Source organism: Leucoraja erinacea, chromosome 9, assembly GCF_028641065.1.
Source record: "Leucoraja erinacea ecotype New England chromosome 9, Leri_hhj_1, whole genome shotgun sequence".
In the NCBI taxonomy this organism is placed as follows: domain Eukaryota; kingdom Metazoa; phylum Chordata; class Chondrichthyes; order Rajiformes; family Rajidae; genus Leucoraja; species Leucoraja erinaceus.
Window position 1 is genome coordinate 56616656 of NC_073385.1, and position 27848 is coordinate 56644503.

General features: G+C 45.4%; 1 protein-coding gene across 3 annotated transcripts in view; it reads right to left on the reverse strand.

Moving 5' to 3' along the window:
- The window catches only part of exd2 (exonuclease 3'-5' domain containing 2), a 44093-nt gene extending 16682 nt beyond the window's left edge, over positions 1–27411 (reverse strand). The window contains exons 1-5 of one of the 3 annotated variants that reach the window (XM_055640859.1): positions 27088–27411; positions 24747–24872; positions 22492–22870; positions 15422–15678; positions 393–519 (exon numbers count right to left, since the gene is read on the reverse strand). In XM_055640859.1, coding sequence (XP_055496834.1) covers positions 393–519; positions 15422–15678; positions 22492–22836 — 729 coding nt within the window. In that variant the 5' untranslated portion in view covers positions 22837–22870; positions 24747–24872; positions 27088–27411. Of the gene's footprint in view, positions 1–392; positions 520–15421; positions 15679–22491; positions 22871–24714; positions 24873–27087 lie in introns of all 3 variants that reach the window. The other 2 variants (XM_055640856.1, XM_055640858.1) reach the window with 2 other exon arrangements.
- Between the last annotated feature and the right edge of the window lie 437 nt (positions 27412–27848).

Here is a 27848-nt window from a genome sequence, read left to right on the forward strand (position 1 = left end):
GTAACATGGTTCAGTGAGCACAGGGGTGAGAGTTAGAATACTGCTGGCAAAGTTTTGTCTGACTTGGAGTTTATTCAGTGTGGAAGATGGGAAGCTCACCAGGAGAGTTTTGGAATTAGTGAGCCTGGGGATAACAAGTGCAATGGTAAGGGTTTCATCAGTAGATGGGCAAAGGTGAACAGTGAGAGGTAGATCTTTTTGGAGGTAGAAGCCACAGTTGTTAAACACCACAAACAACCAAAGGAGATAATAGAGCCCTTTCCAGAATTGCAGATGAAAGAGAATGCAAAGGAAATGATATATCCGCATGAAGCAATTAGTTAGGCAAATGAGCTAATGATACTTTAAATAAAATGAGATATGCTCCCTTTATGTTCTCATTACTAAGTTACCTGATCGTTTGAGAGTTCTTCTGCCTCCCAATTGCTACATCGCAGATGGAGAGACTTGTCAAGGGTAAAATTTATGATATCTTGAGCCAAGGACTTCAAGCTGAGGGAACAAGTCAAATGATCCATCCTGTAATGAAATGGGTGAAGGATAAATGCAAATAAATCATTAAAAACAACTGCATTGCATTACAAATCCTTTAAAATATTATGGTAATAAATCGACACTGAATCTGAACCAGCAATATGTTTGGACATTCATAGATGGATTCCAGATAAAGGATAGCCAAACAATTTGACATATTGCTTAAACACAGTAAATTGAACAGCTGAAATGGCAATCATTCCACTGCACAGAATTTCAATGGAACAAACAAATGCTTTTCCTATTTGCTCCTACTGAGTGTAGGAAGGAATAGCAGATGCTGGTTTAATCCAAAGATAGACACAAAATGCTGGAGTAACTCAGCGGGTCAGGCAGTGTCTCTGGAGAGAAGGAATGGATGACGTTTCAGGTCTGAAGAAGGGTCTCGACCCGAAAGGTCACCCATTCCTTCTTTCTAGGGATGCTGCCTGTCCCGCTGAGTTACACCTGCATTTTGTGTCTGTCCAACATATCCAATACATTTTCCATTCACATTGCCGAATTCCAAAAGATTCAAAACATCCCTCAGATCACATAGTACAAACAAAGCAAACGACATTTATTCCATTCACATGTCAATTCAGCACTTGAAGGCAACACTTCATTGAAATTAAGTGTTGGCCCTAAGATTGGTATTTCTAAGTACAATCTGTTATTTGCGGTGAGAGAGCATCACATGTGATCTATTGTAAAACACAAGGTGCTGGAGCAATCCACGGGTCAGGCAGCATCTCTGGAGAATATGGAAATGCAATGTTTCGGGTAGGGACCATTCTTCCCAAGTTACTCCAGCACTTTATGTTCTACGCAAGATTCCAGCATCTGCAGTTCCTTGTGTCTACGTGCAATCAACTATTCAGCTCTCAAATAGCACAAACGGTCCTTTGAATTCATTCTTCCGATTTTCCTTGACAGAAACTAGTAAAGCTGCACAATTTAAATAAATAAATGGATCCTTGGTTTCATTTATATTTTTAAATTAATCCAATAAATTGCCTTTTCAAGTGCTCATTTGAGTTTTTACTTGAAAGCGAGGCCTCTCCACAAATTTGGGTTTGGACTTCATACTTTGTCCCAACATCACACTTTAGTCCTAACTTTGAGCTGCGTAGTGCTTGGATTGAGTGGTCCAAGTGCAAGCAGTGTATCGAAACGTTCTGGTTGCTCAGATTCATTCAGTTAGCTGTGCAGGTGAATGTGTTTCCCAACCAATTAGCAACCTGAAATAGCACTGACAAACAAAATGGATATGTTTCAAAAGCTGAAATAGAACTTATCGATTTTCATTTAAAGGGCTGAGAGGGTAAAGGGTTCAAGTAGATTACTTGAGTGGAAGAGATACGTATAGAGCCGCTAAATATGATGGACAAACACTGCAACTGAGACACTGCAATGCACACCGTGAACAAAGCATGACCACTGGGTTGTTGTATTCCAGAGAAGTCAACATTGATAAAACCATAATCCAAGGAGATAACGTAAAATAGAAGAAAACTGGAATGAAGTAATCTCCCCTGTTTTTTACCCCATAATTAATACCAAATACTCTGAAAACATGCCATCCAGCATCTAACTGACAGTGTAGCATCTGTAGGGGGCGCTGCTCTGGCAGCAGCCATGTCAGCAGCGCGTCAGTTTTTTCAACCTTTTTTAAATTTTTTAGTATGTTTTAAAGTATGTATTTAATGTTCCTTCGTGTGTTTTGTGTGGGGGGTGGTGTGGGGGGGTAAGGGGGAAACCGCTTTGGTCGCCTCCTCCATGGAGAGGCGAGTTTTTCCAGGTCGCCTCCCCCGTGGCCTAACATCAAGGATCGGCGCGGCCTTTCCCGGAGACACGCCCGGGGGCTTCAGCGGCGGGCGCAGCGTGGACTCTCGTTGTGGAGCGGGTGAGCCCTCGCTGGGGCTCGCTGGAGGGGAGCGCTCCGTTTCGCTGGCCCGGGGCTGCCGGCAGCCTGAAGCCGCGGTCTGCAGAGTTCCAGCTGGCGCGGCGTCTACAGCCCGGGATCCCTCGTGGGGGACCCGGGGGAAGAAGAAGCCATCACTGCCGGCCCGCGGCCAACTTCTACCGCGGGTCCGGCATGGACTCACCATCACCCCTGGAGGGGAGCTTCGACCGCCGGCCCTGCAGTCTACGGTGCTTCTGGCTGCGGCGGAGTCTTTAAATCTCGACCGATCGGCCTACACCATCTTAAAGCCGCGGTCTCCGGTGAGGAAGAGCCGATCCTGGACTGACTCTGGACTCTGGTCCTGTCCACGGGGGGGAAATGGAGGAGGACTGGCCAAATTTTGTGCCTTCCACCACAGTGATGATTGCTGTGGTGGATGTTTGTGTTACAGTTTTATTGTGGTTGTGTGTTCTTTATTATTGTACTGCTGCTGACAACCCAAATTTCCACCGACCCTGGTTGTGTGGCAATAAATTATATCTATCTATATCTAACATGCGTTCATAACTTAATTATGTTTTGCTTGGTTGTTGCTAATGAATGGTTAAAAAGAACTATGCTCGATAAGATATTATGGCCATATTTAATTAGATTTTTAATTGGTTACATTATGCCATTTTCCAATTGTGCCAGCAATCTAGCTGGTTATACAGTACTGGAGAACTGACAAGGGCAATTATAAATTATCAAAGTATTTTGAATTCTAATCTTGTCAATGGTACTGGACATTACTATTACTTACAGGCATGAAAAAAAAAAGATTTGCACATTTTGAAAAGTTTTAAAAGTCTCGATAGAGGACTGACTGGAAGGTGAGCAAAACTAAAGTACAATCCAACTCAGTTGATGGTCTCAAATGGTCCCCCATATGTGGCTGAATCTTAACTGTTTTTTTTTTCAGTTTCTATAATTCATATTTGCAGGAAAACTGCAAAAGAGTTAAACAGGAATTAAAGTTGTAAGGGCTACAACATCACTGAATGGTTGAGGCTATGTAATGGCACCTCATAGAGTTGGTAATATACTTCATAGAGTTGGTAATATACCTCATAGAGTTGGTAATAAAAATATGTGCTTCAAAATGAAAGAGTAGAAGAGGAGAAGATAGTGAAATGACAGATTTATTTTAGTACCGCCGAGATCCAAAGAAGTGTGTGACTAATGGGTCCACCGGGTGTGACGAATTATCCCTGGCAACATTCCGACCCAACTTCAGGACATTGGAAAGGGCAACATGTTGGTATGTGGGCAGGAGGGAGTGGCTCTTGGTATCCTCAACATTAAGTCCAGACTCCATGAAGTCTTATGACATTGGGTTAAACATGGGTAAGACAACCTGATAACCACCTACAATGCCAACTCAAAGGCTACATTCTTCCTTCACCACCTGGGAGCAGCACTGGAAGTGACAAGGGCACAGCATATACTCAATCAACTTTAATGTCCATCACCAAGAGTGGCTTCAGGACATGCTCAAAGACATGGTCACCAGATTGGGTCTGTGGCAAGTAGTGATTGAACCAAAGCGAGGGATAAAACCTATTTGACTTCACCCTCAACAATTTTCTTGTGGCAGATGCATCTGTCCACGAGACCTTTGGTGAAAGCAGCCAATGCACAGTCCTTGTGGAGGCAAAGTCTCACCTTCACACAAGGACACGTTTCATCGTGTCGTTTGGTATTACTGTGCTAAATAAGATGGATTCACAATAGATCCTGCAGCTCAGAACTGGGCATTCATGAGGTCCAGTGGACCATGAGAATAAATGTCCATCACCACCAGCTGTAATCCCCAGGCCTGACATATCCTTCAATCTACTATTACATAACTAAGAGGACCAATCCTCTTCAATGAGGATTTCGAACTGCATCCAAGGAGCTGTACCAGGTAAAATGGGATTACAACCAAATAACAAAAAGATGAACAATTCCTCCCCCCCTTCTCCCCAGACAACACGTCAATTCAAAGCTCTGCAGTCCTGCCACAAGTTATGAATACCGGTGGAGAATCAGGGTTATAGAGAGAAGGTGACTCCATGAAACTCCCATCCCCAGTGACGGCAAGACTTAGCTGGAGGCAAGGCTGAAGCACTAATAATTAGGTTCAGCTTGCAGAAAATCCTCAGACAATTCAATTTACTCCATGTGTTATCATGAAATTGAGCAGTCCAACAAAATTAATGGGACCAGTACATCCAGGTAATAGTAGAGAAGACCTGTTCTCCAGAAATAGCTGAGTCTCTTAATAATTCATCTTACTGCTGTTTCAACACTGACATGTCCCCAAGAACTGTTCTGGTGCAAGCTCTCAACTAAAAGCAGGACAAATCAGATCCAGCCAAGTACTGCCCAATTAGTCTAGTCTCGATCATAAGTAGAATGATGGAAAGCGATGGCGACAGTCTAATCAAGAAGTACTAATTCACTAATAAACAGCTCAAAGGGTCCACTTTGGGTTTCAAGTGCACTTGTCTTTGATCCTCATGACAGGCCTGGATATAACATAGACTAAAGAACAACATTTCAGAGGTGAGTTGAGAGTGACTGCCCTAAAACAGATTAGTAGAGTGTGTCACGAAGGAATGGTGGTAAAAATAAATGTAAGGGATATAAATGTTTGGAGACATAATTTGCACAAAGGATGAGTGCAGTTGCTGGAAATCAATTATTCCAACCCCAGGGCATTGCAGCAGGAGTTATAGAGTCTTAGTACAGAAAAAGGCCCTCAGCCCAACTCGGCCTTGCTGACAAAGATGTCGATCTGAACTAGTCCAATTTGCTGCATTGGTCCATACCTCTCTTAAAATCTTTCTACCCATGTACCTGTGCAAATTACTTTATGATGTTGTAATTGTTCCCACCTTTACAGCTTCCTCTGGCAGCTTACAAATTTTGTAAGTGCACACCACTATGTGTGTGAAACTGTTGTCGCTCAGGTCCTTTATAAATTCTTTCTGCATTGGTTTAAATGTATGCCCTCTAGTTTTAGACTCCTCTAACCCAAGAAAAAGAATATGACCATCCCCCTTCACCATGATAATACCTCATGATTTTACTTCGGAGTCACGTGAGTGATTCCGTGAAGAACCCGCTCAGCAGGCATGCGCGGCATTACGTTCAGCAGAGCAACAGTGGCGCAGCGGGAGTCAGGCGCTCCCGCTACGGAGGTGAAAGAACGGACCGTCAGGTAAGCTGAGGTTGGGTTTTTCTTTCACAGGGAGCCTTCTGCTTTCAGACAGAGAAGAAAGGCTCTAGAACAAACCTGTCCCCTGCTCGACTCCACGGAGGAGCGTTCCATCTGGGGAGGGGGGGCAGCAACAGAACAAACCTGTCCCCCGCTCGACTCCACGGAGGAGCGTTCCATCTGGGGAGGGGGGGCAGCATCAAGGCGGTAGGACCGCTTACTCGCCGCTCCGCTATCCCGACACCGTGCCGAGCCTAGCCTGCTAGCGCCTGAGCAGCGGGCTGGAAGTAACGCCACGGAAGAAGCTATATTTAAGAGGGAGTTAGATGTGGCCGTTGTGGCTAAGGGGATCAGGGGGTATGGAGAGAAGGCAGGTACGGGATACTGAGTTGGATGATCAGCCATGATCATATTGAATGGCGGTGCAGGCTCGAAGGGCCGAATGGCCTACTCCTGCACCTAATTTCTATGTTTCTATGTTTCTAAGCGTCCGGCCGGTGGCTCCGACTTGTCGGACGGGACGTCTCTCCACCCGCACGGGTAGGGGAGACAGCCGCCTGAACAGAGCTGCCCCCCGCTCAACTCCACGGAGGAGCATTCCATCTCGCGGGGGCAGCAACAAGACGGTAGGACCGCTTACCGGGCGGTCCGCTATACCCCGACACCGTGCCGAGCCCAGCCCGCTAGCGCCTGAGCAGCGGGCTGGAAGTAAAGCCACGGAAGAGGTGTCCGGCCGGTGGCTCTGACTTGTCGGATGGGGACGTCTCTCCACCCGCACGGGGAGGGGAGACAGCCGCCTGAGCCGCGTGGAGCGGCTCTTGGAGCAGGAGCTCCAGCGAGACACGCTTCGTGAGGGGCGCTCTCGCAGGGGGCGTCAGGCACTCCCTCCACAGTGTCTTGTGCACTGTCCATTGCTTCCTCCTTACCCGAGGGTAGCTTTGGTGACCAGGACTGGCTGGTCAAGAACAGGGGACAATGGCTGAAGATCTCGATAGTATGCAAGGGGTGCAGGAACAGGAAGAGCTGCTAGGTATGGTGGACCGCTACGTGGCAACCCCACATGCAGGAGGCCGTTAAAAGCCTGACGTCTTCGTTTTCCTCGTTCCGTGGACAAATACGGAGATGACCACAACCTTCGTAAACAAATCTTAAGACCTGCCATAAAAGTCCAACATTTGCGGGGTTGTGCAAAACCCCAGCCACTGAGCCAGACCCACTGCTCTTTGGCAAAAACCTCACAAAGCATATGAAGGACATGAAAGAGGTTTTACAAAACTTTCGGTCTCATGAGGGCAGGGCCGGGACGAGCAAACCAAAAACAATAATTCCTACGCAGCAGCACCCCATCGCGTCCATCAGTCGACCTCTACCATATGGGGCTGATGAAAGCTCGGGGTCCGCATTCTATCACCGAAAGTCTTCTTTAGACCAGGGCCCAGAGCGGACCCCATGGAAAATGTGCCACCCCCCAACGTCACCGCCACGTCAGACGACGTGCAACACTCGTTGGACCGGCAGGAAACAGAAGAATACCCATAACCATGGAGGTAGGTGGGTCTGGTTCCTACCAGTATATAGAGTAATACTAACACATGGGAGTCTATCACGAGTGATCAGTATATACTCAATGGCATTAGTGGATACAAATACAATTCATATTAGTAAAATTGCCACCAGGTCAACATTCACCCCAGAGGGTATTTTTCCCCTCTCCGTTAAAGAAACGAGAGGGACAAGCTGAACTGGTGAGACTAATTACAAAGGGTATCATGGGAAAACCTGAACCCTTGCAATTCGTATCAAATATATTCACTAAACCCAAAAAAGATGGTGGATGTTGCATCATCATTGACTTAACTTCACTAAATATGTTTGTTAAGTATATACATTTAAAAATGGAACCGGTTGTTACTGCCAAACAACTAAATTCCAAAGGATACTTCATGGCAAGCATTCATCTTAAAGATGTTTACTATTTAGTACCATTCATAAGGATCATCGCAGATACCTGAAATTTACCTGGATGGGGTAGCTATAGCAGTTTAAAGCGTTACCCAATGGGTTCACATCACCAAGACACTAAAACCAGCTCTGGAAATATTCAGAAGACAAAAACATATTGTCATGGCATATCTTGATGATATCTTAAATGGTAGGCAAGACCATGGAATTCACTATGTTAGCTGTATCAGCTACCAAACAGTTATTCGAAACCCTGGGATTGTCTTACACCCAGATAAATCTAAGTTGAAGCCATCCACTATCATGGACTACTTGAGCTTCACAATGAATTCAGTCTACGTGACTGTAACTTTGCCAAGAGACAAAATAGTTGAATTGGCACAATCATGCAACAATTTAATGGTCAACAAACTACCAACTACTCGACAAGTAACAGAGTAATTGGGAAAATGGTAGCAGCATTTCCGGCTACATAATTCGGACCTTTGCACCAAAATCGACATACAGGTCATTATGATCGTGTCATGAAGTTACCCACTGAAGCAATATCAGAACTACAGTGGTGGGCAAAAAACGTTTGGCATAGTTTCAGCCTATTATCATCACTAACCCTACGTCAGTTATCCAAACAGATGCCAGTGCTCAAGGCTGCGGAGCAACTAACTCTATATCCAGCACAAGTAGTAGATGGACTAACCCAGAGTCATCGTTACCACTTACACTGGGCATTAATTATCTAGAGATGTTAGGTGACTTTTATGGTTTAAAAGCATATGCATAAATATGCATCACTTGCATGTACGGTTACAAATAGATAATACTACGGTGGTGGCCTACATTAACCATATGGGCGGCATAAAATCGGTATCATGCGACAAGTTGGTCAACACAATTTGGCAATGGTGTGTCCAAAGACATATTTGGCTATCAGCAACTTACCTGCCAGGTAAGCTAAATACAGTGGCAGACACCAGGTCACGTAAATTTAATGACAACATCGAATGGATGTTAAAACCCCAAAAAAATGTTTTTGCAAAAGTTATCAAGCAATATGGCACACCAGATATCGATTTATTTGCATCAAGGCTAAATCACCAGGTACCTATGTATGTCGCTTGGGAACCAGACCCTGAGGCAGCAGCGGTAGATGCGTTCGCGCTGGATTGGGGAAATTCTTCTTCTATGCATTTCCTCCCTTCTGCCTCATCAGTCGGGGACTACGCACAATACAAATGGACTCTGCTTCAGGTATTTTGATAGTACCCGACTGGCCTACACAGCCATGGTTCCCAATACTCCATGACATGGTTGTTGAAGCTCCGATGGTATTCCCCAGTGACCCAGAGTTATTAACACCCAGTGTCGGGCACAAGCCACCCGTGCCATGAAAAAATCAAACTCCTGGGTTGCAGATTCTGCACAAACCACTTCTGGGACTGGGATTATCATAACAAACCATCGACACCATGTCAGCATCCCTCCGAACATCCACTAAAAAACAGCACTTGTCCAGCATCAAAAAATGGGAGAAGTACTGCTTGGATACAGGGACCACCTACTCAACCGCTACAGTTACCAACGTACTGGAATTCCTGGCGAACCTTCACCACGATGAAGGACGCAGCTACAGAGCCATCAACACAGCTAGAAGTGCCCTGCCTGTCTATTTAAAACCAGCTCCAGGACAACAGGCCATGGGGTCGCAACCGCTGGTGGTCAAACTAATGAAGGGTATTTACAACTCTAACCCCTAGACCAAGGTACACCCATACATGGGATGTCAGTGTGGTCCTGACATACCTCAGGGGATGGCCACCAGCCAAATCCCTCAACATGGAACAATCTATGCTCAAAAACACTCATGTTGATGGCACTTGTATCTGCACAGAGGGTCCAGTCACTACACCTATTGCGACTGGACAGCATGCTCACAGCTCCAGACCAGATCTCTGTCGTTATCCAGAGACTGATCAAACAGAGCAGACCAGGAACACCTAATCCAGTCGTGGAATTCCGGGCTTACCCGCCAGAACCACGGTTATGTGCCATGACCCACCTACTATCCTACATAGACACAACCAAAATATTAGAGGGAGATGAAAAGCCTTGTGGGTCAGTCATAAAAAACCTTATGGTCGGGTGACGAGCCAAACCATTGCGAGATGGCTCAAGCAGGTGCTAAAAACTGCTGGGATAAACACTAACATGTACAAGTTTTATTCCACCAGGGCAGCATCCACGTCGACGGCTAAAAGAATGGACGTGCCTATAGACCACATCCTGGCTACAGCAGGATGGTGGGGGGAAAGACCGTTCAGAAATTTTATAATAAGCCGTTGGCAAAACCTGTTTTATTTGCAGGAAAGATTTACAGACTGCAAATATTTAATTTAAGCCCAGGGGAGCAATTTAATTCTTTGTTGTTATTGTTAAAAAATACCATTGTGTTTTTCTACAAACAGATTCATCGGTTGATTACGATAACACACTTCCTCCCTCAAGGACTTCGGCAGTTCGTGAAGTAACTGTTACACGGTTTGAAATCACAGAGCTTTGAAGTCTTCACGGAATCACTCACGTGACTCCGAAGTAAAATAGTAAGATTAAACGAGAAATTACCAGTTTGAAGTTTGATCTGTATTTTCCGAGGAGTTACGATGAGGGATTACGTGCCCTCCGCTCCCACCCTCAATAATATGGATCAAACTGATAAACTGATGTCTCCTTGTCTTTACTATGTTTACTTCAATAACTGTGTCTATCTGTGATTCCACATCGCTGCTTTGAAGTATGCCGCGCACGCGTGCTGAGCGGGTTCTTCACGTAATCCCTCATCGTAACTCCTCGTAAAATACAGATCAAACTTCAAACTGGTAAGTTATCGTTTAATCTTACTATTTTAAATATCTCTATAAAGTCACTCCTCAATTTCGCATGCTCAAGGGGAAAATTCCCAGCCTATCCAGCTTCTTATAACTCAAAACTCCGGACTTGGTAACATACTTGTGAATCTTTTCGGCATCCTCGTCAACTTAATGACATCCTTCCTATAGGTAGGCAACCGAAACTGTACACAATACTCCAAATGTGATCTCACCTACGACTTGTACATTTGCAAGATGATGTCTTACCTCCTGTATTCAATGCCCTGACTGATGAGGGCAAGGATTTTCTAAATGCCTTCTTCACCACCCTGTCTACCTGTGTCACTACCTTCAGGGAACTATGTATTTCAGGGCAGGTCTACTAGACCTAACTATCTTCAGGTCATCATCTTCAGGAATCTATTTACCATCACAAATTTAAAAAATGGGATTTGCAGATGACTGTACAATTCCATTTACAACACATTCAGCAAATGATGCAGCCAATACCTGCACACAGCAAGATCTAGACAACATTCATCATGGGCTGATATGTGGCAAGTAACATTCACATCATAAAAGTACCCGGCAATGACAATCTTCAGCAAAAGAAAGTCTAATCATCTATAATTGATATGCCATGGCTTTACCATTAATGAGTTCTCCATTATCATAGTCATAACCATGGAAACAGGACCTTCGACTCAACATGGCCACACCGACCAACTTGCCTAATCTACACTAGTCCCACATTCATGAGTTTGGTTCATTTCCCTCCATCCTTTCACCTCCATACTTGTCCAAAACTTGTCCAAATGTTGCGATAGTGCCTGCATCAACTACCTCCTCTGGCAGCCCGCTCCCTATACCTACTGCCTTCTGTGTAAAAAATGTTGCCCCTCGAGACCTTACCCCTCTCACCTCAATCCTATGTCAGGTTCTTGATTCCCCTGCTCAAAAACACAATTTACATACAAGAACTGCAGAGTGAGATTATAGACTAACACCATCTATGCTCAAACTAGAGTGTGGACTGGATTTTTAAAATGGCGCCGAAACATGCCGCCTCTTGCATGTGGGCTCAGTGGACTATTTCTGTACACTTTGCTAATTGTGGGATTGTGACTGATTAGTTATGGCTATACTCTACTGGACCGTTTGTAACAAAATAATTTCACTGTGCATTTGCAGTAATGGGATAAAGCACTATCGTCGAACCGTCGAACCAATCCATCAGTTAGTACAAATTTCACTGGGGAACTCAGATGTCTCATTCCAGTCTGGACTCCTTACAACCAAACTCACATTAAGGTGGTATGGTGACCTGTATAGGTCTCATCATGGCTTCTTGAACACCACTAATTTCCTTTGCTTTTTGTCTGCCATCATGCCTTCAGAAGGCCAAAGCTATGTTCTGGAATTCTTGTACATCCCCCAACACTCTCATTTGGCTTTTGATCATCTGCACTGACACCTCTATAGGTGCTTTAGTGTCAAATTCTGTCTGAGCATGCAAAGTGAATCACCTTGAGGTGTGTTGCTAGGTTAAAGGGTCTCATATAAATTAAATTGTTGATACTGAATAAAGGCAGTTTAGTGGTTCTGTAAACAGATTAGAAATTCACCGTGACAAATAGTAAAATTGATGAATTCAATAAATCTGATAAATTACAGACAAGGACATGCATTTATAGTGGTCCATTAATGCAGAAAGAATTCTCGAGGCTCTCCACAAAGGGGTAATATAAATGAAGCTACTCCAAAGGGAATACTAAGAGGTCCAGCAACAAACAGACCAAAATAGCACTGAAAGTTGTCAAACTGCCTTTTATAAACCAACTGACTCACTAATGTCCTTCAAAGGGGAGTCAAATCACTATCACTATTACTGGGTCGGACTTAAATTTGACAACAGCCTCAATCAAACAACATGGCCACACTGCAAATTCGACACATCAATCACAAGGGAAATTCAGTAACCAAGAGTATTCACAGCTGAACCACCAGGAACACTAATCACATCCGGATGGACACATATGTCAACTTGCAAAAAACATACCAGCCCTCATCTATCTCAGTGTTCCCAACATGTATTATATAGAGAATAAACACCATCTTCATACTGAGGACACCTGAAGACACCATCTTCATACTCAGGAGACACTACAAAGGTAAGAATAAGCAGTCTTGTAATAATAATAATAAACAAAGTTCTGTTGGCCTGCCATATTCAGTTGTAAATGGGGATGTACAATCAAACAACTAACGGGGTGAGCAACTCCATAAATGTTTCCCTTCTTCAACAATGTGGGAGTACAGTTTGGGTACAAAATGACAAGACTGGAACAACTCCAACTACCCCAATCAGAAAGTGCCTCCATTTTAACCATCTGCAGTGGCTATCACAGAAGCCAACCTTCAGCCAATTCACTCCATACAATGCCAAGACAGTGTTCATCATGCTCGTGTGCCCCCAACCAGGACAAATTTCAAGTGTGCCTGGTTGTTGAAAATATTACTTGCATCACCTGAGTGCCACTGGCCATTGTCTGTGAAGGAGGGTCTCAAGGCCAACCCTTGACATTCGCCAGTATTACCATGCTTGCCCTCCATCAACAGCATGTTGAGCTTCACCATCGGCCTGAAATTTAAAGAGCCAAACAAATGATGGCACAACAGGTTAGAGGGCGGAAATTCTACACCAAGTCATTACACAAAGTCTTTTCCCCTCTACAGGACAGCAGTCACAAATGCATTGGGACACTCTCCTCATTCCTTGATGAGTGCCACTCATACAACATTCAACAAGGACTAAGGAACCTACAGGTCAAACTCCATCCATCACGCTAAAGGTCACTCCATCATTGAGTATCGCAGTGGGAGCTGCCCACAAAATGCACAGTATACAGACTCATCAAAGCATCTTCAATAGTTTCTTCCAGGCCCATGACTATGAGCACTCTGATATCCAAAGGCAACAGGGATGTGGGATTGTCACTATATGAAAGCACTGTCCATCATAGTCAGAGGAGATACAGAATGGAACAGGCTCTTCGCCCACCAAGTCCATGCTGGCCATCAACAACTTATTTACTTCAATCCCAATTTTTATTCTCCCCACATTCCCATCAACACCCCTTAGGACACCATTCAAATACACACTCAGTCAATTTACAGTGGCCAGTTAACCTACCAACTTTGGTACGTGGGATGAAACACGGAGACCAGGAAGAAAGCTATGCACTCACAGGGAGAATAGGCAAACTCCACACAGACTGCATCCAAAGTCAAGACTGAACCCGGGCCCCGGGACCCGGGTGTGTGAGGCAGCAGCTGCACCACTCTGCCACTGTTTTCAAGGAAAAATGTAAAGTGGTTTTAAATGCCAACCTTGCCAATGGCACACACATCCTACAACAGAATAAAAAGAAAATCAAAACTGACACTCTAAAGCAGTACTGCATTGTCAGGTCTGTCTTTTGAACGAGCCATCAAATTGATGCCCCATTTGGCCTTTGAGGTGGACATAAAAGATCTAGCGCTATCTTCAAAGAGGTGCAAGGAAAAACTCTCCCATTTCATCTTCAGAAACAGCAGCCCCACATTGGATAAACAACAAGTATAGGTCATTCGAGTATTGAAAGATGAGAAGGAGGTGAAATCAGGGAATGGTAAAGCTGCAGGTATAGAAGGACACAAGTCAAAGACTGTCGAGTACTCAAGACATTTTAGCAATACCATGGATACAAGGAACTGCAGATGCTCGTTTACAAAAGAAGACACAAAGTTCTGGAGTAACTCAGCGAGACATGCAGCATCTCTGGAGAACGTGCATAAGTAACGATTTGGATTGGGACCCTTCTTCAGCCTCGGAGTCTGAAGAAGAGTCCCCACCCGAAACATCACCGATCCATGTTCTCCAGAGATGCTGCCTTACCTGCTGAGTTATTGCAGCACTATGTGTCTTATGTTAGCAATACCATTTGTTTATACAGAAGATGAATACAGTAGCTTGAGAAACTTGAATAAGTAATTTCAGAACATCGAAGTCTCATGGCTTGATGCTCAGCTGTTGACTCTGTGCTTTGTAGTGCTAAGTCTCATTACTGAGCAACAACAAACAGAAGGGATTTAGTGGCCAGGATCTGACATGTTAGTTGAACTTCTTCCAATTTAAATTCTCAATACCAGATATAAATCTGATAACCATGGACTAATTAAAAAAAAAAACAACATTAAAATGGAGGATTTACGAAGAATTGAGCAGAAAAATGTAAATTGGACTTTTCAATCTGACATATTTGGAAACAAATGCAAACAATTTAACAGCTTAGAAAATTCAAGAAAAACAATAGCTGACTTGTAAGGCCTTGAAAATCCCAGGGCAACACATTCGCAACAAAATAAAAGCAGATACATTTAATGAAAGTGACAGAGATGGTCCTTAATTCAGAATTGAAGCAACAGAATGTGATCACTTCATGGTCTATCATTTTTAATTATTTCTCTCCGTGAAACTGTTAGTTTACTGCTATTTGTTTCAAGATTGCTTTAACAGTGAAAGAAAATAAAATCTGTGCTAGAGGTAAATAAACCTTAAGTGGAGAGCAAGTAAACAATTCTACAAGAGCACAATAGAAACAGGAAAGAGACTCGAGAGCCTCTTCAACCATTCAATTATATCTTGCTCAATCTGTATTCTAACTCCATACATCTACCTTGATTCGGTGTTCCAAACTCAATCACCTCTCTTCTGCAGAATACAGTATGTCCTTGCAATAATTCTGAATGGTCTAGATTTTACATTGTCTCTCTGGTCCTGCACTTGCTCAGGAAAAATTATTTCTATCTAATTGAAATAAATCATTAATCTTCTAAATTTAAGGAAATACAAATGTGATCTGAACGACCTATAATTTAACCATTGCAAACCTCTGGTGGGTGACCAAAAATCGCACATCCAAGCAGCCCTTAACTGTGACACAGTAATCACGAAGCAACCTGCAGCCATCTTCAAAGGCCTCAACGCCAACCTTCAGTATATTGTCGTCCCCAAGTATGCGCAGTAAAGTCTTTGGCAACAAACAACTACTCTTGGTCATCTGTGGTATGCGGATGAGAAAGCAGGACCCAGTGTAGGAGGCAATCTGAAGGAGAGACACAGGGTTTGCCTTACCCTTCACAGAAACCTGGAAAACATTTTGTAGATAGAGGAAAAGAAAACAAAACTGTGAACAATTCCTGGATTAAACTAAAAGTTCAGAGCAGTCAAGAGGAAAATCAGGTAAGCAATATCTTTGGAAAGAGAAACCAAGTAACGTTTTAGAAACATAGAAAATAGGTGCAGGAGGAGGCCATTTTGCCCTTCGAGCCTGCACCGCCATTCATTGTGATCATGGCTGATCCACAATCAGTAACCCGTGCCTACAAAAGGATTTGAGTATAAGAGCAGGGAGGTTCTACTGCAGTTATACATGGTCTTGGTGCGACCACACCTGGAGTATTGCGTAGTTTTGGTCTCCTAATCTGAGAAAAGACATTCTTGCCATAGAGGGAGTACAGAAAAGGTTCACCAGACTGATTCCTGGGATGGCAGGACTTTCATATGAAGAAAGACTGGATAGACTCGGCTTGTACACGCTAGAATTCAGAAGATTGAGGGGGGATCTTATAGAAACTTACAAAATTCTTAAGGGGTTGGACAGGCTAGATGCAGGAAGATTATTCCCAATGTTGGGGAAGTCCAGAACTAGGGGTCACAGTTTAAGGATAAGAGGGAAGTATTTTAGGATCGAGATGAGAAAATCAGTTTTTACACAGAGAGTGGTGAATCTGTGGAATTCTCTGCCACAGAAGGTAGTTGAGGCCAGTTCATTGGCTATATTTAAGAGGGACTTAGATGTGGCCCTTGTGGCTGAAGGGATCAGGGGGTATGGAGAGAAGGCAGGGATGGGATACCGAGTTGGATGATCAGCCATGATCATATCGAATGGCGGTGCAGGCTCGACGGGCCGAATGGCCTACTCCTGCACCTATTTTCTATGTTTCTATGTGCCTGCCTTCTCCCCATATTCCTTGATTCCACTAGCCCCTAAAGCTCTATCTAACTCATTTTGGATCAGTGTTACAAGCTGAGTTCTTCCAGCATTTCTAGTTTTGTTTCAGATTATAGCATCTGCTGTTTGGTCTCTTTTCCACTAAGGGACGTTGAATAATGTAAGCTAGTTTCTCTTTCCACTCTTACCGTTCGACTGGCTGCGTTTGATTGAATGAAAGATACTGCATGGGAACAGACCATTCAGCTGACATTGCTCACGCCGATTAAAGATAATCCAACTGGTATTTTATAAGTACATTAGGGAAGGATGGTAACTAGGGTGTGAATAGGATCCTTCAGAAACAAAGCGGTCATCCATGTGGCGAGCTGCAGGAGATGAGCAAAGTCCTGGGAACTATAACGCAGTGAGCCTACCACCATGGTAGGTATATTACTGGAGGGGACTCTTGAGGGATAAGATATATATGGATTTGGATAGACAGAGGCCGATTAAGGATAGTAAATATGGTTTTGTTTGTGGGAAATCGTGCCTCACAAATTTGAATTTGTTTTTCAAAGAAGTAACCAAAAAGGTGGGCAAGGGCAAGGCTGTAGACATTGTCTATATGAACTTCTGCAAGGCCTTTGATAAGGTTCTGCATGGTAGGCATACAATTAGCTATCATACAGCATCCTGAGAGAGCTAGCTGCCTGCTTACAGAATTGTCTTTATGGAAGGAAGCAGAGGGTAATGGTGGATAGCTGCTTTTCAGACTGGAGATCTGTGACTAGTGGCGTGCCTCAGAAATTGTTGCTGGATCCATTGCTGTTTGGGGTTTATAATAACAATGTTGATGAGAATCTGCAAGGCGCGATTAGTAAGTTTGCAGATGACACTATTGTAGGTGGTATCGTTGACAGTGAAGAGGGTTATCAAAAATTACAGTATGATCTTGATCAGCTGGGCAAGTGGACTGAAGAATGGCTAATGGAGTTCAATGGAGATAGGCGTTGCATTTTGGGAATTCAAACCAGGGTAAGACCTCCACAGTGAATGGTAGAGCAGAGGGATCTACGAACGCAGGTGCATAGTTCCTTGAAAGTGGCATCACAGGGTCTTAAAGAATTTTGGTACATTGGCCTTCATCAATCAGGGTATTGAGTATAGAAATTGGGACGTTCTCTTACAGTCGTACACACCATTGACGAGGCCGCATTTGAAGTATTGGTTTCCGTTTTGGTCACCCTGCTATAGGAAGGATGTAATTAAGCTGGAAAGAGTGCAGTGAAGATTTACCAGGATTTTGTCAGGACTCAAGGACTTGCACTATAGGGAGAGATTGGGTAAGCTAGAACCTCATCCCTATGAGCGCAGAAGGTTAAAGGGTGATCTTATAGTGTTTAAAATCATGAAGGGAATTGATAATGTGAACCAACAGTCTTTTACCCAGGGGAGGGGAATCTAGAACCAGAGACTACAGGATTAAGATGAGAGGAAAAAATATTTAGCAGGAATAATAATCAACTCTTTTCATTCTGAGGGTGGTGGGTATATGGAATAAACTGCCAGAGGAGCAAGCTGAGGCAGGTATAATAACACTTAAAAGATACTTGGACAAGTGGATGAATAGGAATGGTTTAGATGGATATGGATCAAATGCAGACAAATGGGCCTAGCTGAGATGTGATGTCATGGTCGGCATGGACGATTTGAGCTGGGCCTATTTCCATGCTGTATGACTATGACTCTTTATGACCATAATCACTCGATCGTATTAGTTTTATGTGATCTGACTTTTGTATTCACTCCCTACATACTTGCAACAATTTACAAAGACCAATTAACCAACAAATCCGCACGTCTTTGGGATGTGGCCATGATCAAAACTGGGTCTCTGGCACTGTGAGGCAGCAGCTCTACCAGCTGTGTCACTGTGCCTCCCCTCAAGCATTTCTTCCAGCATTTCTGTTTTTGTTTCAGTTTCCACCATCTGAAGTTTTATTTGGTTTCCAAAAAAAAATCAGCCCAGTCTTCAACATTTCCAGATTAACTTGTTCAACATTCATCTTTGAACGGCTCATCTTCCTGATCTGTCATAACTTGCATTCATAAACGTCCCCAAGGCACTTCACAGCAGTGTTATCAAACAACAAAATTACACTGGAACATCGATGGGCAAATCAAGATGTGGATTTTAAGTGACAAAAGAAAGACATTTTTAGCAAAATTCACAAATGAAAAGCTAGAGTTTAGGGACTGGACAAGTGAAGTGACACCCATTGCTGAGAAGGAAATCAAGGATGTACAAAAAACTGAAATTAAATGAGTCCACAAATCTGAGTGCTAGAGGACTGAGATTTACAGAATTTAAGAAGAGGGATGAATAGATTTGAATACCCAAGCAAAAATATTAAGGCCGAGGCATTGATGGAATGGAAGTCAGTACAGGTCTGCATTCACAGGGTTATTGGATGGATGGACTTGGTACGAGTTGTTACAGGACGCATAGCTTTGGATGAGGTCATGTTCACAGCAGTGAAAGCTGTAATTGTTAAATCCATGGTAAGTCTCTGCAGCAGACAGTTATGAATGCAGATGAAGTCAGTCTTGGTGACGGAGAAGATATGGGGTCTGAAGTCTACTTCAGGCTAAGGATACCCACAATCAAGTTCAGTTTCGTATTGGTGTTGATGAGACTGAATTTGTAGCAAAGACCGCCGAAAGTCAGTGGGGGTGGGGGTGGGGGGGGAAGGTAATTCTGATCAGTGAAGATCAGCATGAACGGGGCAGCCGACTCCTCCTCCCATTTCTAATATTCCAACACAGGATATCGGAGAAGAATGTAACAAATCACTAATATCTACATCCATGACCACTATAAGCTTTACAAGCATCTGAAGTTAACACCAGGACTAAAGGATTACTTGATCTCCAGCCAAGATGGCTTGGTAAACAGGTTTACAGGTTTCCTTTATTGTCATTCAGACCGAAGTCTGAACGAAATTTCGTGCCTGCAGTCATACATACATACAATACAATAAAAAAACAACAATAAACACATATTAACATCCACCACAGTGAGTCCACCTAGCACCTCCTCACTGTGATGGAGGCAAAAGTCTTAGGTCTGCAGTCTCTTCCCTCCTCTTCTCCCTCTGCGCTGAGGCGATACCCCACCGGGCGATGTTAAAACAGTCCCGCGGCTCAATCACCGCGGCCCGGGGTGGTCGAAGCTGCCGCCCACCAGTCCTGCTGACGCAGCCGCTAGCTCGCGGCTGAACCCCGGACTCAGGTCATCGCCGCCAGAACGCCGTCCCAGCCACCAGACCACCGTTCCAGCCCCGAGCCTGGCGCGAGGCTGAGAGTTACCGTCTCAGCCTCGCGCCAGGCCGCCCCGACATGGGCGTCGCTCCTCCCTCGGGCTGGGCCGCCCCGACATGGGCGCCGCTCCTCCCTCGGGCTGGGCCGCCCCGACATGGGCGCCGCTCCTCCCTCTGGCTGGGCCGCCCCGACATGGGCGCCGCTCCTCCCTCGGGCTGGGCTGCCCCGACATGGGCGCCACTCCTCCCTCGGGCTGGGAGCGCCGTACCTCCCTGAGCTCGGCCACTCCGACGGGAGCACCGTTCCTCCCTCGTGCTAGCCGCCATCACGGGGTCGTCACAGCCCCTCACGGAAGCACTGTTCCAGCCCCGAGCCGGACCGTCCTCACGGCAGCGAGCTCAGGGCGAGTCTTGACGGGCTCTGCCTTCTGAGCCTCGAGGTCGCCAGCTCCGCCATTAGGCCTCAGCGCAGACAGAGGCAGAGAAGGGGAATACGACAAAAAAGTCGCATTCCCCCCGCAGGGAGAGACAGCAAGCCCTGTTTCAACCCCCCCCCCAAAACACAAACTAAAAACCAAAAACTAGACTAACCTAAACGAAAAAAAAACAACACAAAAAAGCAAAAACAAACGGGACTGCAGGTGAGCCGCTGCAAAATTCAGCTGGGGAAGAATTTAAATTAACTTGCTTCTCAGCGCATTTCAGTTGAGTTTCCAAATATACGTGGATATTCAGACGAATTGGCCAAGGCCTGGTGACAGATGTATGACACTGGATAGAGCCTTTGATTCCGAGTTCGAAGATTGTAGGTTTAAGACCCAGTCCAATGACCAGAGCCCAGAACCGCCCACCCTTGACAATCAATGGCAAGAGCGTTAGTGAATCCTTTTCCATTAAAATCCTGGGGGGTCACCATTGACCAGACACTTAACTGGATCAGCCACATAAATACAGTAACTACATGACCGGATCAGGCTGGGTAGCATATGGCAAATGATTCACATCCTGATACCACATGGGTATTTCCACCATATACAAGGCACAAATCAGGAGTGTATGAAATACTCTCCACTTGCTTGCACAATTGCAGCGCTGATTGCTCTCACGAAGTTCAACATCACCCAGGATGAAGCTGTCCATTTGGTTGATGGCCCATCAATCACCTACACAAATGCATACTCCCCACCACTTGCAGATATTGTAGGAACTGCCACCTGCAAAATGCAATAGAGTTACTTTGCTTGAACTGCTCTGACAGTATCTTCCACAGCTTCAATCTCTATCACCAAAAAGGACAAGGACAGTAGGCATATGGGAACATATGGGAACAGCAGCATCTGCAGGTTCCTTTCCTTTTGGGCGGCACGGTGGTGCAGCAGCCTCACAGCTCCAGAGACCCGAGTTTGATCCAAAGTACGAGTGCTTTTCTGTATGGAGTTTGTACGTTCTCCCTGTGATCTGCGTGAGTTTTCTTCGAGACCTTCGGTTTCCTCCCATACTCCAAAGACGTACAGGTTTGTAGGTTAATTGGCCTGGTATAAATGTAAATTATCCCGAGTGCGTGAAGGATTGTGTTAATGTGCGGGGATCGCTGATCGGTACGGACTCGGTGGGCCGAAGGGCCTGTTTCTGCGCTGTATCTCTAAACTAAACTAAACTTGCCAAATATTTCCATCCTGACTTGGAAATACGTCACAGGGTATATGCCCTGCAAATCCTTCTCAAATGAATTTATGGGAACAGAAGGACTGCAACCGTTCAAGAAGATGGTTCACCTCCAGCTTCTCAGCTAATTAGGGGCGCAGTTATTGTCACTTTATCTCAGATTATAAAAAATGAATGAAACTAAAGATTGTCGGTGACTGTCTGTATTAATGTTAATAGGGTTGCTGCGGAGTGAAGCGTATTCAAGGCTGCTACACATTATTTTTTGGATGATAGGAGAAACAAATGCTATGGGGATTGGGCAGGGGAGTTGAGGCTAAAGATCAGATCAACCAAGATCATCACACTGAATTGTGAATCAGTCTCAAGAGGTTGCAAGGCCCACACCTGCTCCTGTTTCTCATGTTCCCCAGGTGTTGAGTGACAGCATAGGGTAGCGTTGTTAAACCCCTGTCCCACGGTGCGAGTTCATTCCAAGAGCTCTCCCGAGTTTGCCCTGATTCGAACTTGGAGATTTACAGTAATGGCCACTCGTCGGTACTCGCGGTTCTCATTGACTTTTTCCAACATGTTGATAAATCTTCACGAGTCTTCCCGTGCTTACCTGCCGTTAGCGAGTCTTCCCGAGTATCTGCCGTTAGCGTTACGAGCCACTGAGACGTCCCCGAGCTCCGACGTACCCGCTACGTTCATTCTCCGTGCTTACCACGAGTTTGATTTTTTTTTAACTTGGGTGAGCTCTTAGAATGAACTCGTACCGTGGGACAGGGCTTTTAGTATCTACTGAGTAAAAGCCATAGGATGCCGAGGAATGATGGTAGGTGTAAAAATTGAGGGAATGTTATTAATATTGGGTGGGTGGTAAAAGCAGGAACCAAGAGCACAAAGTTCAGGGTGGGGTGGGGTGGGGTGGTATGTGAGCGGCAAGGTGAAGCATAGAGAAGCAGAAACTAAATCAGATATTTCCAGACACACTCACCCACTCACAGTCAATCCCAATCACAGGATAATGGTCCAATTCAGTCCTCAACAGTGGCCATGCTTGTTCCCAATCCACTTCTGACTCCACTATGAAGACACATCCTGCCAGTATCTTCCTCACCAGTGGGCTGGGATTTAAGGAATCATTTGTGCTGGTTAGATGGCAGGCCTCCTGTCCACCACTTGGTGAGGTCCTTTCTTGTCCCTTCACAGCCTCTCCATTCTGAATAGTTAGAGCCCGCTTCCCTTTGGGGCTTCTGAAGATTCTCCACAAGTAAAGGCAGCCTACAGCTGTACCCAGTAGCGTGGCCGCAGTCAGTGTTAGGGCTTGTGGCCGAGACATTCTTCAGCGGTCCTGCTGACAATTCAGTTCACACCTAAATTAACAGACAAAAACATCAAAATCCTGCCACTACAAAATAATCCTTATAAAACACATATTTTATAACGAAGATAGACACAAAATGTAACTCAGCGGGACAGGCCACATCTCTGGATAGAAGGAATGGGTGACGTTTCAGGTTGAGACCCTTCTTCAGACTTAGTCAGGGGAGAGGGAGACACAGACATAAGTGTACGGTGTGTAAACAAGACATCAAAAGAGATTTAGATCAAGGAAAATGTAGAATAGACCATTGTTAGCTAGGAGAAGGTGACAGTCAGCGGGACAGTCAGACTGGTTGGAGAAAAGGGAAGGGGGAGGGATGGAGAGTGAGGGAAAGCAAGGGTTACTTGAAGTTAAAGATGTCAATATTCATACCATGGGGCGTGAATTGTTCAAGTAAAATATGTTTAATGTGGTAAAATAATCTGAAGGTTAAGAGATTGAGCCGCATAAGGAGACGTGACAAAAATATGCAAATTCTAGAACTCTGAAGTAAAAACAATCTGCTATAAATACTCAGCTGTCAAGCAGCAGTTAGAGAGAGAAAATGAAAGTTAAGAAAATTAATGTTTCACTTCAATTACTTAATTAGAACTACGAACATTTAGAAAACGGGCACAATTCAGATGGCAGAGAAGAGGGAGGGGGTTGAAACAAAGGGAATGTCGATGAGATGAGAGAAGAAGGTGAGAGAGATGATGACTGAGAGAGGGAGGTGAAATTATGGGAAATATTCACCTGAGGGAGAGAAAAATAACAGAGGGAGAGAAAAAAATGTCCAAACATGAGATAAAGTGGTTGCTTGAAACCTGAAATAAAGAATTCTAGGAGAGCCCAGAAGTCAAGGCGGCATCTATGGAGAGAGAATGCAATAAGGCCAGAGGTTCAAATATTTGAATTTTATATCAGCAATAGCCTTTCAAAAGCTGTCCCCAGATTAAAAACGTCCAAATTATGTCCATGCCTACATACGAATGAGCTGCCATAATCTTATTGAATTCAAATGTCCAACATGCTTACATCTGTTGATGCTGAGCCCAGACAGAGGCAACGGGAGGAGGGTGGTGACATATTTTTATGCCTCCCGGATAGTAAACGTGATACATGGATTTTAAATGAGACTAGACCAAGTGGGACCCATTGGGTCCCTGTCACACGGGAGGCCTGGTCCCCCAACGCAACCCGTTCCAACACAATATTCAACCACTCACCCATAGCCCCCACGGGAGGTCTGGTCACCAACGCAACCGGTCCCCCAATGCAATATTCCACCACTCACCCATTCCCCCAATGCAACCCGTTCCCCCAATGCAATATCGCACCACTCACCCATAGCAGGGCCGGCTCATTTCCCCTTATCACCCTCGCTCATTTTAAACTTTTAAAATGCAATTGCACTTGCTAGGCCTGGCAGGACTCAGTGTCCTGGGATTGCAACACTGTAGTGGGCAGGACTACAATCCCATTGTGACATCATAGCTGTAACTGTTAGTGCAGATGGACAAATGTGGGATTTCTCAAATCTCAAAGTGGGATTTTGTAAAGTAAAAAATGTGAATAACTTGTAAAATATATCATCAATTTGAACGAAAGTTGATTAAAAAAAACACAGCAGTGGTCCAGAAATTGTAGCCCTGTCGTGTACAGTTTTGGTGTAGTTCAGGCCATGACGCACTCACATGCACGCGCACAAGGTTACAACAAGGTAAAATGTACAGAGAAACAGAAAGAGCCAAGGGAGAAGGAGATCAGAGAGCCACACTATAACAGGGTTGTGAAGAAGGGTTCCAACCCAAAACATTGTCTGTTCATTCCCCTCCACAGATGCTGCCTGACCTACTGAGTTCCTCCAGCAGTTTGTTTCTCACGATGACAGCAGAGGCAGTTCTAGGTGAGATTTGATCGAGAGGAGAAATTGTTGTCATCTGTCATCCAGGTTCCAATCCACAAACAGCAACACAATAACCTCACACAGCACGGAGCTCGAACACAAGCTGAATAAACATTCCAGTGAGCGGAGGAATGTAAAGGAAGCAAGACAGAAGACAACATCATGTTAGCCACTGGTGAACAACATTATATTGGTGAGGAACAGGATGGGACACATCTCATCTCACTCTCCCTACTCATACCCAATCCTGTTCCTTCTCCTTCCCTTAATCTACTTCTCCCTCTTTTCTTCCTCGTCTTTCCTTCCCCATTCTTCTATCATTTTTTCTCCACCCCGTCCATCTCATCCATTCCATCTCCTTTATTGTGTCGCTTTCTCCCTTCCCCCAATACTTTCTCCAACCCACTTCTACTCAACTTAGGCTGCCAATTCTTTCTACCTTTCCTACTAAAAAATGCTCCTTCTTCACTTCATACCCCTTCCTGGTCCTTACACACCTCTCGCTCTCTGCCCCATTTCCTTCTCCCTATCCCACTTCATTCACTTATCTTCTTCTTCTTCTATCCCTTCTTGTCTCAGTTCCTTTTCCCCTTTAGCTCTTCACTCACTGCATGTTCTCCTTCTTCACCATCTCCCTCATGCTCCCTATTATTTCTCCCTCCTTTTCACCCCCCCCCCCCCCCCAATCCTTCTCCCTCCTGCCTCTTCCCTAGAATTCCAGACGGATGTGTGAAATTATGAAGGGAAAAACCGTGGGAGATGAACCGTGGGAGTGGATACAGGTTGAGCAGAATATTTTATGGATTAACAGTTTCAAAACATTACTGCCTACTTAAGGGTACATAGGGTTAAGTGTACAACATAAACACAAAGAAAGTGGCCGACCAACAGAAAGCAGAGAGGGGAGATGATTTTCAAATTAGCAATCACTGACTGGGGCAGCACCGTGACACAACGAGTGGAGATGCTGCCTCAAAGTGCTAGAGATCCGGGTTAGTCCTGTTCTCCAGTGCTGTCTGTCTGGAATTTGCACGTTCTCCCTTTGACCATATAGGTATCCTCCGGTTTCCTCCCACATCCCTAAGAATGTGGTGTGTTAATGCCACTGTAAATTGCCTTAATTAGCTGGAGGGGCCAGGGGGAGGTTGTGGTTGATGGAAACACAAAGAGAATAAAATGGTATTAGTGATGAGTGTTTGATGGTCAGCACTGACTCACTCAGCAACTGGGAAGCAAAGATCTAGGATCTTTGCTGGGAAGTTCCCCCGCTGTACAGTTCTATGGTTGAATACCAAAGGTGCCAGAGGATTCAGCTATACTCATAGAGCATAAAAGAGTGAGGGCTGATCTTACTCAACCATGCAACATCCTGAGCAGGTTGTCATGATGCCGAGTGGAAATTTCCTCAACTTAGGGATATCTCAACTAGGGGAGCAGCTTCACAATAAATTAAGGAGATGGGGATAAATTTCATCTCACATGGAAATTAACCTTTAGAACTCTCTGCACCAGAGCTGAAGAGAGCTGAATGTATTGAATAATTCAAGATAGACATTTAAACATGGAGTGACAAGTAGGGGAAGGACCAGGAAGTTAGTGTTTAAGGCAAAAACAGGATGAGCCTTGATCGTAATGAATGATGGGCTAGACCCCAGAGGTCAATAGATCAACTCCTGCTTCTGTTTTTTAACTGTCATATGTTCCTTGGTGTTTCTCACTCAAGTACTCTCTTCCCTCATGTCCCCTTTCACCCTCAATCCCACCTTTTCCCTTTGTCCTCCCTTTATCCCCTATCAATTTCTCTATCACTCCCTTAGCCTTCCTTTTTGCTCTAAGCTCCACCCCATCTCTCTGGCCCTTCCCTTCTACTTTTCTGTACCATTCCCTCCTTCCCCCATCTAACCCGGCCCTCCCTCAATTCCTTCCTCCTGCCCACCTCCCTCCCTCCCTCCCTCCCCACCCCTCTACACTAGCCCACCCTGCCCCTCACCCATCCTCCCTCCCTCTACACTAGCCCACCCTGCCCTCTACACTAGCCCACCCTGCCCCTCTACACTAGCCCACCCTGCCCCTCTACATTAGCCCCCTACACTAGCCCACCCTCTACACTAGCCCACCCTGCCCCTCACCCATCCTCCCTCCCTCCCTCTCCCTACTACACTAGCCCACCCATCCTCTCTCCCTCTCCTCCTCACTTACTCGCCCAGCCCCTGCCCCTCTACCCTCCTCACTTTAGCCCCTGCCCCGCCTAGCCCACCCCCCTCTTCCCTTCCCTCACCCCCACCTCACTCCCTACTCGCCCCCACCCCCTCATTCACCGGTCGCCCCGGCTGCTGCCGAACGAAGACTCGGCGTCGGTTGGCAAGATGGGCGCCCAGGCTGTCACCCGGCGCCGGTCCTCCCAGTGTCGCCGCTGGTCCTCCAGCGCTGCACCGCCTCATCCATTTCATGCGTTGATTGAGCGGATTTTTCGCGACCTCGCTTTGAACCAAAATAACCTAAAATTAAATTTAAATAGTTTGAAGAATAGACACGGGCTTACAAACGGGAATTCCCAAATGCTCCACCAGCAATTAGACACAAGGGACCGCAGATGCTGGTTTGAAAGGAAATAAGTTTCAGCCCTTGACCCTTCCTCTGTCTGTCTGAGTGAGTGAGTGGGTGGGTGAGTGAGTGAGTGGGTGGGTGGGTGAGGGGGTGAGTGAGTGAGTGGGCGAGTGAGTGAGTGAGTGGGTGGGTGAGTGGGTGGGTGAGTGAGTGGGTGTGTGAGTGAATGAGGGGGTGAGTGGGTGAGTGAGTGAGTGGGTGAGTGAGTGAGTGGGTGAGGGGGTGGGTGAGTGAGTGGGTGGGTGGGTGGGTGTGGTGGGTGAGTGGGTGGGTGGGTGAGTGGGTGAGTGGGTGAGTGAGTGGGTGAGTGAGTGAGTGGGTGAGTGAGTGGGTGAGTGGGTGAGTGAGTGAGAGAGTGAGTGGGTGGGTGAGTGGGTGGTGTGGTGAGTGAGGTGAGTGGTGGGTGGTGAGTGGTGAGTGGGTGGGTGAGTGGGTGGGTGGGTGGGTGGTGGGTGAGGGGGTGGTGGGTGGG